General features: G+C 50.7%; 1 protein-coding gene across 1 annotated transcript in view; it reads left to right on the forward strand.

Annotated features, from left to right (window-relative positions):
- The window catches only part of SPTBN4 (spectrin beta, non-erythrocytic 4), a 71,427-nt gene that overhangs the window by 38,254 nt on the left and 13,944 nt on the right, over positions 1-19,229 (forward strand). The window contains exons 18-21 of the mRNA XM_045891556.3: positions 2,749-2,895; positions 4,520-4,783; positions 15,759-15,983; positions 16,965-17,054. Coding sequence (XP_045747512.1) covers positions 2,749-2,895; positions 4,520-4,783; positions 15,759-15,983; positions 16,965-17,054 — 726 coding nt within the window. The remainder of the gene's footprint in view (positions 1-2,748; positions 2,896-4,519; positions 4,784-15,758; positions 15,984-16,964; positions 17,055-19,229) is intronic.

Here is a 19,229-nt window from a genome sequence, read left to right on the forward strand (position 1 = left end):
ATGATCCAGTGCCTAAGTTTCCCCCAAACAAAGATGGTTCAGGAACCAGGCCCCAATTTCTCCTATGAAAGATGATTTGACACCCTCCACGGTGACCCGCCACGGGAGATTGTTCTCTCCAGATATGACATGGACAAGGGCCTCCATACCTCCCACCTCCACATAACTCAAGCCCATTAGAGATGGGTCTGGGACTCAAGCCCACTAGAGATGGGTCTACGAACACGCTGTCTCCCTCCTCCCCAATGGAGATTGTTCTGGCAGTCCATCTTATAAGTCCATCTGGCAGAACATTTTATGAGATATTCCAGGACCCCTCCTATATCCGCTGTCTATATTCCTGAGATAGCCAGGAATCTGAGTCCCTTCTCATTAGAGATGGTTCAGGAGCCCACCCCACCCCCACCCCGTACTTCACAAAGCTGAGGTAGCCCAGGCCCCAGGCCCTCCCTCCTGTCCTTCGATTAGGTCCAGGAGCTCCTTCTCCCTCTTGTAAGATTGTTCTGGACCAAGTAGCAATAATCTGAGATGGCGCAGAACCACCCCCCCACACCCCCCATGCTCCTCAACCCCCCCAGCTGAGGCCCGGCAAGGAGGCGGGCACGGAGGCAGGCAGGGGGCGCGCGCGGGCGGGCGCGCTGCCGCGGCGCGGGGGCGGGGGCGGGGGCGCGCGTCCGCCGGAGTCTCAGCCGTCGCCACCGCTGCCACGGCCGTCGCAGTGGAGGGGACGAGAGCCCGCCCGCCGCAGGGACGCTCCGCCAACGCCGCCGCCACTTCAGGTCCCCGGGGCGCCCAGGGGAGGGGGCTGACGCGCGTCCCCGCCGAGGTGTGCGGGGGAGGGGGCTCGGGCGCGTGCTCGCCCGCCGAGGCCGCGGGAAGGAGGGGCGCGGGCGGTGCGGGGGCGGGTCGGACCTGCGCCGGGACCCCAGCCCTGGGGAGGGGCAGCGAAGCTGGGAGCTGTCCGCGGTGCTGGTCGGGCGGGACTGAAGGGCTGGGTCCCAAGGGAGGGAAGCGGAAAAGGGGGGACTTCTGAGGCTACTCCGGAGGTAGTCTGGATTTGCCCTGGGGTTTAAGGAGGTCTCATCGTCTCTAGGGGGCTCTCCTCTGGGTAACGGGGGATCTGAATTTTTGCCCTGGGGCTAGGGAGCTCTCAACCTTTTGAGGGGTTTCTTTCTTGGTTCTTGGGCCGTCTGTATGAGCTTTAAATGATGGGAGCGAATCACTTTTTCGGGGGTCTGCTTTGGGCGATGAGGGACTTGGATTTGTTCTGGGTTTGGGGGCTCTGATTTTGAGGGCCGTTTCCTTGGTTGTTCCGGACCCTAGCTTTGCCCTCGGTGATGGGGGTCAATCACTTTGGGGGGACTTTACCTTAATGACGAAGTACTATCTCCTTTCCGGGCTTTGCCTTCACTGTGAGCTGTGGCTGCCATTGGCGAGCTCTTCCCTGTGTCAGAAACCTGTGAATTGAGTTGGAGGGTTCACTTGGCTCGTGTGTGTGTGTGTGTATGACGGAGTCTGAAGCTGACCTGGACCCCTAGGGAGCACATGCTCCGGGGACACAGGGTGGGGTTTGGCCGGCTCAGGATTTGTCCTTGGCTATGACTGCATTTGACTCCCAGATCGAGCTAGAGTCTTTTTTTTTTTTTTTGCAGGAGGCAAGAGGAGGATCTTGTGACGGGGGGGGGGGGGGGGGGAGGAGCAAAATGTCCCAGGTGCTAGGTTTGGTCATGAGTGGGTGGGGAGATTCCGGCTTGGGGGATAACTCATATTGGGGGGGGGGCTCAGAAGGCAGCTTTGTGATTGGTCCTGCTCAGGATAATGAGGGGGGTTATTCTGTGCTTGCATTTTGGATGACTGGTCTTGCTGGTGAGTGGGGGAAATACAACTGGCTTTAGTTTGGGAGGGGGGCTGGCTTAGGAAGGTTCTGTCTGATCCTGTTGAGGAGTCTGGGACTAGATTTTGGGGTAGGCTCATTTTGGGGAGCCAGAAGGTGGCCCTGTTGCTTACATTTGGGAGGTTGGCTTTGGCTGGGGGCTGGAACTAGTCATGGTTTGGGGGAACTGCAGTCCTGGAGTGCCAGGGCTGAATATGGGAAGTCCTGGGGGATCCTTAGGGAAGCTGGGTTGTGGAGGATGGGTTTACCCCAGATTGGAGGGCTGGTTTGGAGGGAACTAAACTTGGCTATGGTTGGGAAGTTGTTTAGGGGTTCATCTGGCTATATTGGGAGGTTAGAGCTAGATAAGGGCTTCATTGGATACCCTTGGGAATGGTTTGAGAATGTTGAATTGATCCTTATTGGAGGTGGCTAAGACTGAATCAAAGGGTCAAAGTGTTGTTATTGGGAAGATGGTGCGGGAAGCTGGGGCTAAATTAGAAGTTAGCTAAATTAGGTGGAGGTCTAGTTTTGGAGGGTTGATTTGTCCCTGGGTGGGAGGAGGCTGACTGGCCCAGGAGCTGTGCCTTTGGGGGCTTATGAGGAGTTGAGAAGGGCTGCCCTGAGGACAGGGCAACTAAGAGATTGGGCATTCTGGGGGATGCCCATCCATCCTCCACCCCCTAGGAAAGAGCTTGAGCTGTGCTCCCCCCTCCCCCAACAAAGACCTTATTGCAAAGGCTCTTCCATTCCTTCCTCCCTCCCTACCCCTAAATCTAGCTGCCTAGGCTTTGAATCTGGGACTTTCTGGAGGGGATAGGGGTACTGTGCCATGTTGGGGGAATCAGCTGAGCTCTTCTCCCTGTCCTGCACAGCTGGATGGCTGGATCCATGAGAAAATGCTAATGGCTCGGGATGGCACGCGGGAAGACAGCCACAAGCTGCATAAGAGATGGCTCCGGCACCAGGCATTCATGGCTGAGCTGGCTCAGAATAAGGAGTGGCTGGAGAAGATTGAGAGGGTGAGGATGTAGAAGGTCCCTCTGCCCGTGCCAGGTGCTGGAGGCCTCCAGGGGACCTACATCTCAGTTCCTGAACCCTCCACTGCCGCCCTGCCATTCCCACCCCTCTGAACCCTTTCAGATCATTTCCACGTCTGCTTCTAGCTGTGGCCGTGAGCTTCAGTTTTGCCATCTGTAAAATGGCTAGCATCTCTTCTGCATGGTGCCCATACCCTCCTGGTTGTTAAATATTTTACCCCTTCCTGTAACCTCCCCCACCAGGTTTTCTTCCACTCCACTTGGAGCATCTAGGCTGGAAGGTCAAGTAGACAGGCTGGAGCAGTCCTGGGAGACCCAGGGTTAACGTGAACTTTGGATTCCTCCAACCCTGGACTCTGATTGTGTCTATGCCTCTTACCAGTTGTGGGTCTTAGCAAATTGTGCTAACCTCTTTGAGCCGCAGTTTGCTCTGCTTTAAAATGAAGGAAATAGGGGAGCCTGGCTGGCTCAGTCGGAAGAGCATTTGACTCTTGATCTTGGGGTCGTGAGTAGAGATTACTTAAATAAATAAAACTTAGGGGCGCCTGGGTGGCTCAGTCGTTAAGCGTCTGCCTTCAGCTCAGGTCATGATCCCAGGGTCCTGGGATCGAGCCCCGCATCGGGCTCCCTGCTCCGCGGGGAAGCCTGCTTCTCCCTCTCCCACTCCTCCTGCTTGTGTTCCCTCTCTCGCTGTCTCTCTCTCTGTCAAATAAATAAATAAAATCTTTAAAAAAAAAATAAAACTTAAAAAAAAGAAAGTTAAATAAGGAAACAATGAACACTGCTACTTCCATGGGCTCTCTTTTTTTTTTTTAATGTTTTATTTATTTATTCATGAGAGTCAGAGAGAGAGAGAGGCAGAGGCAGAGGGAGAAACAGGCTCCCCGCCTAGCAGGGAGCCCGATGCGGACTCGATCCCAGGACCCCGGGATCATGACCTGAGCCAAAGGCAGATGCTTAACCATCTGAGCCACCCAGGCGCCCCTTCCCTGGGCTCTTAACGCAGTGAAGTCCTTAATACAAGGCCAGGCACCTAGGAGCATAATTGCTATGGTATTGTTATTTTTAATATATACTCTACCATATGGAGCTCTAGGCCATCAAAGGAGCTTGACTTCAGTCTTGGAGGAACCCAGCCTCAACTCCCAAAACTGATCCCTACTCTTGTTGAACCCCTAGACCTATAGCCCTCAGTACCCCCACTCTTCTGATGCAAAGGGGACACCTGGGTCAGCCTTAAACCCACTGATGCCCCATAAATGGTGGCACGGGCCAAAGCCACACTGAGTTTAATGGAGGTTCATTCTTTCTGCTTCTTTTGCTCTCCCTCTATCTCTTCTGTCTCCATCTCTCTCTCTCTCTCTCGTCTGTCTTTCTTTGGTCCTCTTCCCATGTTTCTGACTTTATGGGCATGTCCCTGTGTCCATCACTCTATGTCTGTCTGTCTCTTGCCTCATCTTTCTCCCCATGCATTGCTTCCTTCCATCTCTGGGCCTGTCTCTGTCTCCATGTCTCCCCCAGTGTCCCATTGCCCCCATACTTCTCTGTCCCTCCCCACCACGTGCCCCCTCCTGATCATTTCCTATCTCCCACCTGTCTGGGGCAGGAGGGCCAGCAACTGATGCAGGAGAAGCCAGAGCTGACAGCCTCGGTGCGGAAAAAGCTGGGTGAGATCCGGCAGTGCTGGGCCGAGCTGGAGAGCACCACCCAGGCCAAGGCGCGGCAGCTCTTTGAGGCCAGCAAGGCCGACCAGCTGGTGCAGAGCTTCGCCGAGCTGGACAAGAAACTGCTTCACATGGAAAGCCAGCTGCAAGACGTGGACCCTGGCGGGGACCTGGCCACCGTCAACAGCCAGCTCAAGAAGCTACAGGTATGGCCTGGCTGACCCAGACAGGGCCTCTGCATGCCACTGGGGGGCCTGAGTCGGGGTCAGACGCCATTCAAGGTATTGCACACAGAGGGGATGTCATACAGGGGTTTATTTCAGATGCGTTACAAGGGCTGAAGAGCAGAAAGGGAGTACCGAGGGAATCCAATTAATAGTAACTCACTGCTTCCGGCAACCCCAAGAGATTGGTCCCATGATTATCCCCCATTTTACCAATGGGGAAGGCGAGGCACAGAAGGTGAAGCACCCTGCCCAAGGACACACAGCTAGCCGGCGGCTCCCTTGGTACGCGGGGAGGGCTCGGGGAGCAGACGCAGCGCCTGCATTATCTCGGCTCCTAGCTGGCCGCCAGTCAGTGGTCAGGATCTGGTCGTTTGTCATGACCGGCTGAAGGCGCGAAAGCGGGCATTGCTTTTCACCTCTCTGGATGTAACAGCTCCTGCCTGCGTGTGCCAGGAACAATGCCTGACCACCACGGGAAACTGAGCCTCCAGGAGGTGAACTTACTGGCCCAGGGGAGCCAGTGAAGAGCCTGGATTCAAATCCAGGACGCTTGACTCTTCACTGCTCCTTTTGATATATCTCCTTCAGAGTTATGCTGCTAGAGGGGGCTTGGCATAGGATCTGGGGGAAAAAAGAAAAAAAGAAAAAAAGAAGTTAGCCAATAATAAACGCATAAAAACGCTGATTAGAACCTATTCATTCATTAATGCAGCACATCTTTACTGAGCACCGACTGTATGCCAGGTGCTCGTCTCGGTGCTGGAAAGTAGCAGTGGGCAAAAGTGCGCCTTCGTGGGGCTCACGTTCTGGTCGGGGAGAGAGACAAAGGAGCAAAGAGACACACAGATCTGAACCTGATGCTAGTGATGTCATTGCTTTATACAAAGCAGCGGCCCTCACGTGGCCTTGGTCTCCAGGACACCCTTCCCCTCTTAGAAATCGTGGAGACCCCCCAAGAGCTTTGGTTCGGGTGCATTATACCTATCGATATTTACTGCACTAAGAAAACAAAGGATTCACGTAAAAACAATGGTAATAAATCAACTTTTTGATATTAACCCCCGAGCGTTCTTTTATGAAGAACAACTCTATTTTCCCAGCCAAAAGAAATATTAGGAGATTGGCACCCTTTCCAGTGCTGCAACTCTTTCGTGTCTGGCTTAACAGAACATTCACACCTTTGCTTCTGCACACGTTCTGTTTTCTGTGGCAAAAGCACGGATCATATGGTCCCCGACTGAGCCACCCAGGCGCCCTGCATCTTAGTATTTTAATAAAATAGTTGTAACCTTGCAGACCCCTTGGAAAGATATTGGGGATGTGGTGAGCTCTCAAGAAATGGGGATCTGTGGGGTGCCTGGGTGGCTCCGCCCGTTAAGCGTCTGCCTTCAGCTCAGGTCATGGTCCCAGGATCCAGGGATCGAGCCCCATGTTGGGCTCTCTGCTTAGCAGGAAGTCCGCTTCTCCCTCTCACTCTGCCTGATGCTCCGCCTGCTTGTGTGTTCTCTCTCTCTCTCTCTCTTCCTCTGTCAAATAAATAAAATCCTGGGGCGCCTGAGTGGCTCAGTCGGTTAGGCGTCTGCCTTCGGCTCAGGTCATGATCCCAGGGCCCTGGGATCGAGCCCCGCATCGGGCTCCCTGCTCTGCGGGAAGCCTGCTTCTCCCTCTGCCTGCTACTCTGCCTATCTGTGCTCTCCCTCTCTCTCTCTCTGTCAAATAAATAAATAAAATCTTTAAAAAATAAATTAAGTAAATAAATAAAATCTTGAAAAGTAAACATATTTAAAAAGAAAAGAAAAGAAAAGAAATGGGGATCTGTGACTGTCAGGGAGGGCCAGCCAGAAGCAGAAGGCATGCTCCACTGAGGGCAGCTTGAGGAAGTTGGTATAATGGTGCAGTGCTCTGCCATCGCTGTCTTGAAATTCTTAATCAGATCTGAACGCAGGGCTCTGCATTTCCATTGTGTACCGGGCCCCACAAATTATGTAGCTAGTCCTGAGCCGAACCCATCTGGAAGCCAGAAGGCAGGGGAGGCGATTGGGGCGGTCTGTACAGGTCAGCCCCCTGGACCACAGAGCAGGGGAGAGAAGCTTAGACTCTGGGTCAGGAGGGGCAAAAGAAGGCAAAGGAAGGCATCCAGTGCATTTTTCCCCTATTACAGCATTGTTAGTGGTCTTACTGTGCTGAGTCACTCGTTGCCAATAGGACTGTGGTAGACGGTGTGGCACCATGGTCAAGGCCCCGGAGGTGGGAGCCTGGCTGCCCAGGGTCAAGCCCTGGCTCTCTGACTTACCAACGGGGTGACCTAGGGATTAATTCTCGCTTTGTGCCTCAGTTTCTTCTTCCGTAACCTGGGCATAACGAGAGTACTGACCTCATGGGGACGTTGTAAAGATGAAAAGACATAATTCATCTAGTAGTTTCAGACTTGCTGACTCAACAAATCTGAATTTCGGTTTTTTGAATTTTCGGAATTTCAGGTTTTGAACATTTTTATTTTAATGGTCTTCAACGGGAGGGCGTTTATCATCACTCTGCTGTGTTCAAAGTTACTTGGTCATTATTTCCTGACCTTCCTTGTGGCTCTTACTTATGCCAACGTTGTTTCCATTCGGAGCATTTCTCACCCCCTCCCCTGCCACACACACTCCTTTTGCTGCTTAAAAATGTATTTTGGGGGGTGACATATGGAACGTTAATATAGTGCCAAAAGTTAGAATGGTCTTCCGTTCACGTGATCTTGCCAAATAACTTGCCCGAAGCCTGCTGCCATTTAATGCTCTCTCCCCAGTAGCCGATGAGAGTTCCTGGTATTGTCAGACTTCTTCGATTTTTTTCCCCAGTCTGATGGAGTGGTGTTTGCGTTTGTATTTTTTCCTGTGACCAGTGAGCTTGAACATCCCTGTCTTTCTTCTGGCCATTTAGGTTTTGGAGGGAGGATTTGGGGCCTCCTGTTCTTCCCACCCCATGGAAGGAAGCACTGTTCAAGCATTGTTCCTGGGAGAGGCCTAGGCCCAGCAGAGACAAGGGTCTGGCTGGGGGGGTCACACAGAGATGAGAGGCAGGGGCGGGCCCCAGCACAGGACTTTGCCCGGCAGAGGGAGCCCGAGGTGGCAGGGAGTGACTCAGTAGGCCACGGCCCCCAGATGGAGCCCAGCTGGGCCTCAGGAGCTGCCGCTGGGGAAGGGAGGGGCTGCCCAAGGCCCCCCCTGTCCCCTGGGGCCGCCTGAGAGCTCAGACGCTGGGCACAGGCAGGAGGGCGTGCGGCTGCCATCCAGCCGGCAAATTTCCTGGCTGCTGCACCCCTCTGGCCCTGGGGCCAGGCGGGGCTGGAACAGGCTGGTTTAGGCAGAGGGGGTGTGGATGTGTGAGCGGTCTGCCCCCTTGGCCTTTCTCTGGGCCTGTCTCTCTGTCCTGCTCCCCAAGATCCTCTGTGTGGAAACTCTGGGAGTTGCTGTCTCCCGTGTCCGTGTCTATGTTTCTCTTACTTTCTCACTCTCTTCTCTTTTTGTTTCCATTCTCCATCTCTGCCTCTGTCCCTTGATCCCTGCATCCTCCTACATCCTCCCCAGCATCCCCTGCCCCAGCCGCTGCAGCAGGCTTCCTGGGAGCCCACCTGAGGGGTAGGCCACGTGACCCCGAGTCCTCTCTCCGAGCCTCCTGCCCAACTGGCCTTCCTGGCCCAGGGACCAGATGGTGGCGTTCCAGGCCCGTGCTTGCCAGTCCTCAGGGGCCTGACCAGCTGGTCTGGCTCAGCCACGGGCTCCTGCCTGGGGAGGGTGGGGGTTGCTGGTCTCCTGCCATCTGAGGGGGAATGGCCAGGGGAAAATGCACTGGAGACTTTGCAGCTGCTAGGCTGGGTCCCTGGGGACTCCTTACCACCCACTCCACCCCCGCAAACCACCCCCCAACACCAAGCAAGGCTCTTTCTCTGGCCAAGGAAACACCCCCCCCATTCTTTGTGTCATACGTCTTCCTGAGCTCAGCACGGCCTAGAGGGAGAGTTGGGGTACAGGAGCGGCACGGCCGGGGTTGGAAGCCCCATTCCACTATTGCGTGACTCAGGGCAAGTGACCCCACCTTTCTGAGCCTCCATTCTAGAGAAGCAGAGTGACCGAGAGCCGCTGGGATTTTGTGGTCACATGGCCCCGGGGTTCAAATTCCAGCTCTGGCAGTCTTTACTCTGGACCAGGGACAGCTCCTCAAGTCTCAGTTTCCCCGACTGGAAAATGGGCAGGTAGCAAGGTGGATCCAAGTAGGGATGAGAATGATCTGGGGGTCAGGGCTTGTGTGTTACTACCTACCACGTGGTTAGTGCCTGAGGGTTTTTCTCAAGTAGGCTCTTCTGGTTTTGATTTTGTTTTTTTTTACATTTAATGTCCTTTTTAAAATTAAGATTTAATTCCATACCATAAAATGCACACTTTTAATGTGCACAAGTCAGTGGTTTTCGTGTATTTGCAAATCACTCCACCCCCCAAAAAATTCCATTCCCATTAGCTCCCTCTACCAATTTACTCCCTCTATGCATCTTCTTTTTGACTCTATAGATTTGCCTATTTTGGACATTTCACATAAATGGAATCATACAATGTGTGGTCCTTGGTGTCTGGCTTCTTTCACTTAGCACCCTTTTCAAGAGTCATCCTTGTGGTAGAATATATCAGTACGTCATGGCTCCTCTGGTTTTGATGTGTGTAAAGCTGGTTTGCTTTTTAAAATTCTTCATTTTTAATATGGCCCAGCATACTAGCCTGGTGATTGGTCCAACAAATGCAGTGAGCACACATTTACAGAGACCTACTCTGTGCCAGGCACAGGGCCAGGCGCTGGGATCCAAGTGTGAACGAAACAAACATCCCCTGGGGCGCCTGGGTGGCTCAGTCGGTTAAGCATCTGTCTTTGGCTCAGGTCATGGTCCCAGGGTCCTGGGATCGAGCCCCCCATCAGGCTCCCTGCTCGGCGGGAAGCCTGCTTCTCCCTCTCCCACTCCCCCTGCTTGTGTTCCTGCTCTCGCTATCTCTCTGTCAAATAAATAAATAAAATCTTAAAAAAAAATAATCCTGGTCCAATGCTAAGAGCAGTGGCTGGTATGGAACAGGCATCAAGATGTGTTGCCTATCATTGCTGTGAGGGTAAGAAGTATAATGTGAAAAGTGAAAAGGCTTTCTTCTCCCACCACACACGCATGGTCCCACTCCCCGGGGGTGTCACTCTTTTTTTTTTTTTTTTTTAGATTTTTATTTATTTATTGAGAGAGAGAGAGCACGAGCAGGGGCCGAGGCAGAGGGAGAAGCAGGCTCCCTACTGAGCAGGAAGCCCGAAGCGGAACTGGATCCCAGGACCCTGGGATCATGACCTGAGCTGAAGGCAGACGCTTAACCGACTGCCACCCAGGCGCCCCATGGGGGTGTCACTCTTGTCACAGTTTCTTCTGAGTCTTGGAAATCTTCCATGCATACACACACATACACGTGACATAGAGACAGACCAAACTGAAGCTTGCCCTTTTCATTGGACAGAACACCCCAGGTGTCCTTTCTTGTCCAAGAATATATGGATATACTGGTTGCATGGTATTCCATGGGGTGATTCAACAATCTATCTTTTTTTTTTAAAGATTTATTTATTTATTTATTTATTTATTTATTTATTTATTTTATTCCTATGTTAATCCCCATACATTACATCATTAGTTCTAGATGAAGTGTTCCATGACTCATTGCTTGTGCATAACACCCAGAGCTCCATGCAGAACGTGCCCTCCTCAATACCCACCACCAGGCCAACCCATCCTCCCACCCCCCTCCCTTCTAGAACCCTCAGTTTGTTTTTCAGAGTCCATCATCTCTCATGGTTCATCCACCCTAAAGATTTATTTATTTATTTGAGAGAGAGAGAATGAGAGAGAGAGAGAGAGAGCACGTGAGAGGGGAGAGGGCCAGAGGGAGAAGCAGACTCTCCGCCGAGCAGGGAGCCGGATGCGGGACTCGATCCCGGGACTCCAGGATCACGACCTGAGCCGAAGGCAGTCGCTTAACCAACTGAGCCACCCAGGCGCCCCTCAACAATCTATCTTTAACCAGCCCTCTGTCATGAGACCTCTGGGCTGTTTCTCTTTTTTTTTTTTTTTTTTTTTTAAGATTTTATTTATTTATTTGACAGAGAGAGACACAGCGAGAGAGGGAACACAAGCAGAGGGAGTGGGAGAGGGAGAAGCAGGCTCCCCGCGGAGCAGGGAGCCCGATGTGGGACTCGATCCCAGGACCCTGGGATCATGACCTGAGCCGAAGGCAGTCGCTTAACCGACTGAGCCACCCAGGTGCCCCTCTGGACTGTTTCTAATCTTCTGCTAGTATAAATAACACCGCAGTAGACATCCCTGTCCATATGCATTTGAGCCTATGTGCAAATATTTCTGTAGAAAAGAGTCCTCCAGGGGCGCCTGAGTGGCTGAGTCAATTAAGCGTCTGCCTTCGTCTTGGGTCATGGTCCCATGGTCCTGGGATCGAGCCCTGCATTGGGCTCCCTGCTCAGCGGGGAGTCGGCTCCTTCCTCTCCCTCTGCCCCTTCCCTCTGCTTGTGTTCTCTCTCTCTCTCTCTCTCAAATAGATAAATAAAATCTAAAAAGAAAAAAAAAAGAGTCCTCCAAGTAACATTTCTGGGCCAAAAGGTGTACACATTAAAGTTTTTGAGAGATATTGCCAAGTTGTCCCCGTGAAAAGGCAGTGGACGCATCTGCACATGATCGCGCTCTTCTCCCCACATGGTCCCCATGATTAGGTATTATCAAGCTTTCTCACCTCTGCTAATCTGAGAAGTGAAAGATACTGTTTCATAGTTATTTTTTTAAGATTTCATATATTTGAGAGAGAGAGAGAGATAGAGCATCGGTGGCGGGGGGGGGGGGGACAGGGAGAGGCAGAGGGAGAAGCAGACTTCCCGCTGAGCAGGGAGCCTGATGCCTGGCTTGATCCCAGGACCCTGGAATCATGACCCTAGCCAAAGGCAGACGCTTAACTGACTGAGCCACCCAGGTATCCCTCTCTTATAGTTATTTTAACTTGCATTTCCCTTAATGTTGAAGGAGGCTGAACATCTTTTTGTACATTTAATGACCACTGTACTTCTGTATCCTTTGCTCATGTTTGCAGGGAAGGATCCACGTTAAATGGGCGTTCAAAATATGTGGCATTCTTGCAAGAGTAGAAAAGTGTTAGTCCTGGAATTATTCCATCTCGGGTCATACGGCCACTTGGTGGGCAGATTATGGAGAGGTTTTCATCTAGTGGAGAACTGGAATTTATTAGCATTTCAGATTATATTTAAGAGTTTCCAGAATTTGAATGCATTTTGATTTTCTACACATTGCTGCAATGATTTTCCTAGTGAAAAAGGTTTTGGAGTGACTATTTTCTTTGATTTCTGCAGCTTGTGATTGTGCCTTTTGAAATTTCCTTTTATATGATTTTGGCTTATTACAACGTTTGATTTTTATCCATTTTCATGACTCCTACAGATTGTGAACTGTATCAGCTGGGACTCTTTGGGGTGCAGTTCATAGTACTTCAACCCACATTGACTTAGCTGATGGGCGGTTCTTGGCTCACGTTGCTGCAAAACCCAGGGGGTAGGCGGCTTCAGGCATGGCTGGATCAGTTTCTCAAATTATGTCCTCAGCAATCTGTCTCCGTTTCTGGGCCCTGCTTTCCTCTCTGTTGGCCTCACTGTCGGGAGCAAGTTGGCAAGTTGGTGGCAAGGTGCCCCCCGACCCCCACCCCAGGCCCATGTTCTACCTACTGAGGAACCCAATGGCGAGTACCCTCCTGAGTTCACATACATTTTCTGCAAAAGTGGGAAGGGTTTGGGGCGCCTGGGTGGCTCAGGTGGGTTAAATGTACAACTCTTCATCTCAGCTCAGGTCTTGAGCTCAGGTGGTGGGTTAAATGTACAACTCTTCATCTCAGCTCAGGTCTTGAGCTCAGGTGGTGAGTTCAAACCCCAGATGGGGTTCCACACTGGGTGTGGAGTCTACTTAAAAAAAATAAATAGGGCGCCTGGGTGGCTCAGTTGGTTAAGCGACTGCCTTCGGCTCAGGTCATGATCCTGGAGTTCCGGGATCGAGTCCCGCATCGGGCTACCTGCTCAGCAGGGAGTCTGCTTCTCCCTCTCCCGCTCCCCACTCTTGTGCTCTTTCTCTCTCTCTCACTCTCTCTCAAATAAATAAATTAAAAAAAAAAATCCTTAAAAAAAAAAGATAAAAAATAAATAAATAAGTTTAAAAAGTGGGAAGGGCTTTCCTTGGCTGATCTTAGGTCACACGCTATCTCTTACCCAGTCCCCGTGGTCAGGATGGTTTCAGTGTTCTGATTGGCTAGTTTGGCTCGTGTGACCGACCACACTTGGAGCTGTTGGTTTTTTTAGTCGCCCGGAGCTCGGGTCTGAGAGGGGCGTAGGAGGTGCTGCAGAGAAGGCATGGACGGTGGGCTGGCAAAACTAACAGTTCTGCGCTACAGAACCTTGCAACAACAGTATTCACTTGGTTCTTGGGTTTTGACTGTTGAGTTGCAGTCATTTGCTCTAATCTGTTACCACTTAATTTCATTATTGTAATGTTGTTTTCTTTTATGGCTTTCCCCCATCTGTTTGGAGTCACACAAGTAATACGCAAATATATTCTTTTGGTTAAAGATCTTACTAACGTAGAAGTCTTCAGTGAAACATAAAGTCTCCCTTAACCGTACCTCCCATTCCCACACCCCGAAAGGAACCTCCGTTATGATTTGGTGTGCATCCTTCTAGACCTCTTTCTGTGCATTTACTAGCTACCTGTGTGGATTTTGAATATTTTTAATTTTTAATGTTTAATTTAAAAATTTTAAAAATTACATTTTATGGCTCAGACATCAAACGCTTTATAAAAAAATCCTATGTGACAAGTCTCTCCTTCACCCCCGTCCCCATTCACTGAGTTCTCATCCCCCGCCCATAGGTACCATCTGTGATTAATTTCTTGTTTACTCCAGGGAGTTTTTATGCATGTGCGACCCATGACAAATATATCCAAATGTACTAAGTTGTTTTTTTCTCTTAACAGCAAGTCTTGGCCATTATTCCATACTGATGTGGATTTGTTTAACCGTTTCACTCTTGATGGGCGTCATGTTTGCTTTCAGTTGTTTCCCGTTATAAACTCTGCTACAACGTGATCCTTGGGCGAACATCTTTATGCACATGTGCCAGTATTTCTTTAGTTATATTCCTAGAAGTGGAAGTGCAAGTGCTGGGTCAAAGCATATGAACTTTTTTGCATTTTGATAGGATCTGCCAAATTGCCTTCCAAAAAGGCTCTGCTAATTTACACCACCACCGGCCGACAGCGGCTGAATGTACCCATCTTGCATCTTTGCCAATAATAAATATTATCTGTCTTTTACCTGGTTGCCAATCTGGTGAATAAGAAAGGGTACCTTGTTTTAATGTGTATTTTCCTGCTGATTAGTGGGACTAGGCATCTCTTCCATGTGCTTACTTTTATTTCTGTGTGTGGCCTGTTCACTCCGAGAGGTGCCTGTTCACATGGGGGCAGTCTTTTTCTTTGCCAGTGACATTCATTTGTGCATTGATCAAATCACAACCGAAGACCTTTTACATGCCAGACACTGTTCTAGGCACTCAGGAATACAGAGGTCAACTGACACAAACCCTGCCCTCATGAAGCTCCCACTCCAGAAACAGGAGACCAATAAAAAAGCCACAAGTAAAGACAGTATTGGCTGATGGTGGTAAGTGGAGACAGAGGAAGCAGGATAAAGGAAATTCTTTGATTGTCAAAGAAACTAGCTCCTTGTTCTAATAATATGTGTTATGTTAAATATTTTTTTCAGGCTGTCATTTGCCTTCTAAATACATCTAGAAATTTTGGCTGATGCAAAAAAAGTATTTTATGTGGCCAAATTTATAAATCTTTCCCTTTATGATTTTTTTTTTCTTGGAAAGATTTTCTCCATCCTAAGATTATAAAAGCATTTGCCCAGGTTTTCTTCTGTGCCTTATGGATTTACTTATTCCATTTAAGTCTTTAATCCATCTGGAATTGTTTTCAGCATAAAGAGCAAGGAAGGGATCCAGCTAAATTGGTTAGCCAGTTGGCCCATGACCACTCGTTGAATAATCCATCTTTTCCTTGGGGATTTGAAATGGCATCTATAAAATGTATGAATTCTCCAGTGTATTTGGGTCTGCTTTTGCACTTTCTGTCTGTCCCTATGGCATACCAACTATTTAAATCACTATAACTTTGGGGCGCCTGGGTGGCTCAGTTGGTTAAGCGACTGCCTTTGGCTCAGGTCATGATCCTGGAGTCCCGGGATCGAGTCCCACATGGGGCTCCCTGCTCGGCAGGGAGTCTGCTTCTCCCTCTAACCCTCCTCCCTCTCATGCTCTCTGTATCTCATTCTCTCTGTCTCAAAATAAATACACAAAAATCTTAAAAAAAAATAAATCACTATAACTTTATATTTATGACATTTGGAAAGGTTGGCTCTTTGGACAAATTACCTAACTTCTCTGGGCTTCAGTTTCCACCTTTGTAAAAGGGGGATATCACCAAATTTGAAGGCTGGTTCTGAGAATGAATGAGTGAATGGGCCGCTCAGGGGGCCGCTCAGGGGGCCAGGTAAGCCTCTTTTAGAAGGTAATGTTTGAGCTGAAATCTAATTGACAAGGAAGAGCATGCCTGTTAGAGGGAATAACAAAGGCAAAGGCCCTGAGGCAGGAACTAGTGTAGTGTGTGGCGGTTATCAGTGAGGAGCCTAGCGCTTCCGGAGGGGATTGAGCAGGGGCCGAGTGAACCCCTTGCGGAAGGGTTTGGCTGTCACCATAAAGGTACTGGGGAGCCACAGCGGATTGGGAGGGAGGGTGGAGCCTGTTGACTCTGCCCCTGTCCCCACAGTCGATGGAGTCGCAGGTGGAGGAGTGGTACCGCGAGGTGGGAGAGTTGCAGGCGCAGACCGCCGCCCTGCCACTGGAGCCGGCCAGCAAGGAGCTGGTGGGCGAGCGGCAGAACGCGGTGGGCGAGCGCCTGGTGCGCCTGCTCGAGCCGTTGCAGGAGCGCCGCCGCCTGCTGCTCGCCTCTAAGGAGCTGCACCAGGTGGCGCACGACCTCGACGACGAGCTGGTGAGGACCGGCGCGGGGACTGGGGCGGGCCGGGGTAACGGGGAGGAGATGGTTGCGCGGCTGGGGCGGGATGGGAGGCCACGGGAGAGCCGGCGGGCCGGCGGGGGCGTGGAGGTTGGGAGTGGGGGCGGGGCCGTGGGACCTTGGCGAGTTCAAGGGCGGAGCTGGCTGGGAGACCTTCCCACTGACCTGCTGCTAGACTCAGTCGTCCAGGCCTTCCCGTACTCATTCACTCGTTCACTTATCCACTCATTCATTCCTTCGCTTTTTCGCATTTACTCACTTTCATTCATTCATTGATTTATTCATGAAGCCATTTAGTTATTCATTGACTCATCTTTATTCCTTCCTCCACTGATTTATTGCTATTCATTTATTCACTCGCCCTTCATTCATTCATTTCCTAATCCAGTCACTGGCTTCCTGATTTGCTCATTCATTCTTTCTCACTGATTTGCTCATTCGCTTGATCCTTATGGGCCTAGCTCTGTACTTGGATGATGCTGGGGTCACAGGGGGGACCAAGACAGACCCCATTCCTGCCCATAGAGGGCTCAAGAGTCCAAAGGGGAAAATGGACTTATCTCCAGTGATAACCCAGGGTGATTAGGGCTGTGATGAGGGAGTTTAGGAGGCTGTGGGAGCTCAGAGGAGGCAACTGGCCAAGGTCCAAAGTCAGGGAGGATTTCCTAGAGAAGGGGATGTCTTGAGTTGGGACATGAAGGAAGAGTCCCCATGATCCTGCTGAGGGAATTGCAGGACGCAAGACCTGCCCGTGCCAAGGACAGAGGTAAGTAAGCCTGAACCTGGCTTGAGTGCAGACAGCAAAACAGTGCAGCGAGAGAGGAGGCTGAAGAGAGGTGACCAGGTTCTTTGGTGAGGAAGGGTCTTAGATCCTATAAAGGTGGCTTACAGTTTAATTGGGGTGCAGGGGTCCTTGGGTGCATTCTCCCCTTGACTTGCTCCCTGCATCCTCCCCAGGCATGGGTCCAGGAGCGACTGCCACTGGCCATGCAGACGGAGCGAGGCAGTGGTTTGCAGGCTGTCCAGCAGTACATCAAAAAGAACCAGGTGAGCAGAGCTAGGGTGAGGATGTGGGGTAGGACACATTTGGAAACACGTGAGAGAAAACAGCTCAAAGTGGTTAAAGCCAAAATTTGTTGGCTGTTGTGATTGAGAAGAGTGTGGACAGCAGGTATAGATGCATCCAGGTACTTCCATGATGTCATGAATCTCATAACTCCATTGTGTGTGTGTGTGTGTGTGTGTGTGTTTCTGTGTTAACTTTGTTCTCAGGCCAACTCTCTCCTCTCCTGATGGTAAAAGACCTCCAACAGATTCAAGTGTACATTCCACTTGAGAGAAGAGAATTTCTCTTTCTCAATAATTTCAGCAAGTCCCAGGGATAACTCTCATTGGCTCAGCTTGAATCACGTGCCCATCCCTAACTAATCATGGTGGCCAGGGATTTAAACTGTTCTGTTGGCCTGGTCTGGACTCAGGGCCCACTATTGGAACCTGCAGATGGAGTCAGCCTTCACTTAATTACATGGGCTGAGAAGGGAGACAAGGGGGTTCCCCAGAGGAAAGTCAGGGTGCCATGAGTAACAGTAAGGCGAATGGCTTATTGGACAAGGAAAAAGAAAAGCAACAACAAGTAGGAACTCAAAGCACCCATAGGGAGAAAGGACAGAGATGATCAGCGAAACAGTGCAGACTCCTAATGGTGTCCACTTTACTCATGGTGGGGGAGCTCTTGAGCCCCTAAGATCTCTGGATCTCTGTTCACCTCCTGGGCCTCAGTTCCACATCTAAACAAGTAGAGCTGCTCTAGAGCAGTGGTTTTCAAATCACTTAGCAGAGGAACTTTCTGGACAAAGCAACTCCTTCACCGAAGCCCAGTGTAAGACACATGAGAGAGGAATACTACTACTACTACTACTAATTACACGTTGACTGAAGACTTACTGTGTGCCAGGTACGGTCATAGGAGGTTGTACGTAGGCTTTTTAAATTTAATCCCCACAATAACCCTATCAGATGGGTATTCTCATTACTCCCCTTTACCAAAAAATATGAGTTGGGAGAATGGGCACTGAAGGATGGTGGGGAGGTGGGCTTACAAATGATTCTCAAAGGTTTTTGACCATGCTGCCCTAGCTGGAGTTCTTTAAGAGGCTGGAGGGGGTTTTTTAGCTTTCGCTTTTCTATTCTGATGAAAACACTCTTGGCTGTATTTTTTTAAATTTTATGTATTTATTTGAGAGAGAGAGTGCATGCGCATGCGCACGAGCAGGGGGGCGGAGAGGGGCAGAAGGAGAAGGACAAGCAGACTCCGCGCTGAGTATGGACTTGATCCCAGGACCCTGAGGTCATGACCTGAGTGGAAGGCAGACGCTTAACAGACTGAGCCACCCAGGCACACCAGAAAACACTCGACTGTTGACAGTGTTGGGGACAAGTAGAACTGGCCCATCCTTTTCACGGTTGAGGGAAGCAATCAAGTGCAGTTCATGCTTAACCCTGGGGGAGCTCCACTGTGCGTGCACAGGAGCACTGGATGCCCCGGATGGCCCGGAGCCAGAAGAGTAACAGCAGTTACTGTATTATATATTGTATTATATAATATATATATTATAATATATATAACTATTATATAATACAGTTAGTTACTGTATTATCGTATTGACTGAGCACCTACTACGTGCCGGGCACAGTTCTGAGTGCTCCAGGGTACAACAGCCCCACGAGGTGGACATTAAGCACGCCACCCCCAGCCATGGGAAGTTGGCAAGTTCCCCAACCTCTCCGTGCCTCAGTTTCCCCGTCTGTAAAGTGAGACAGAGAACTGGAGCTGCAGCGAGGACTGGATGAGTGGCCACATCCTGCAAAGCCCTTGCTTAGCCAAGTGCCTGGCAGGTGGCAGGCGCTCAGGGTCACCTATTATCACCTCCATTTGCAAGTCGAGGAAACTGAGGCACAGGAGAAGCTAAGTAAGGTGTGCACCAACCACAGAGCTGGTTGAGGGAACCCTCGGGGCTGATGGAAGTGTTCCATATCCTGCCCTGGATACGCGGCGTACCCACGTGTAAATATGTTGACCTGTACCCAGAAGATGTGCACACCTCACTGCACGTGAGTTCTACACCCACTGCCCCCAGCAGCCTGATTCTCAGCCTGTTTCGGCCATTAGGGGGTATCTTACACCACCAGGCGTCTTGGTTGAGAGTACAGTGTCGGGAGCCT

Source organism: Mirounga angustirostris, unplaced genomic scaffold, assembly GCF_029215605.1.
Source record: "Mirounga angustirostris isolate CCGP_5_RB_7025 unplaced genomic scaffold, mMirAng1.0.hap1 SCAF_16, whole genome shotgun sequence".
NCBI lineage: Eukaryota > Metazoa > Chordata > Mammalia > Carnivora > Phocidae > Mirounga > Mirounga angustirostris.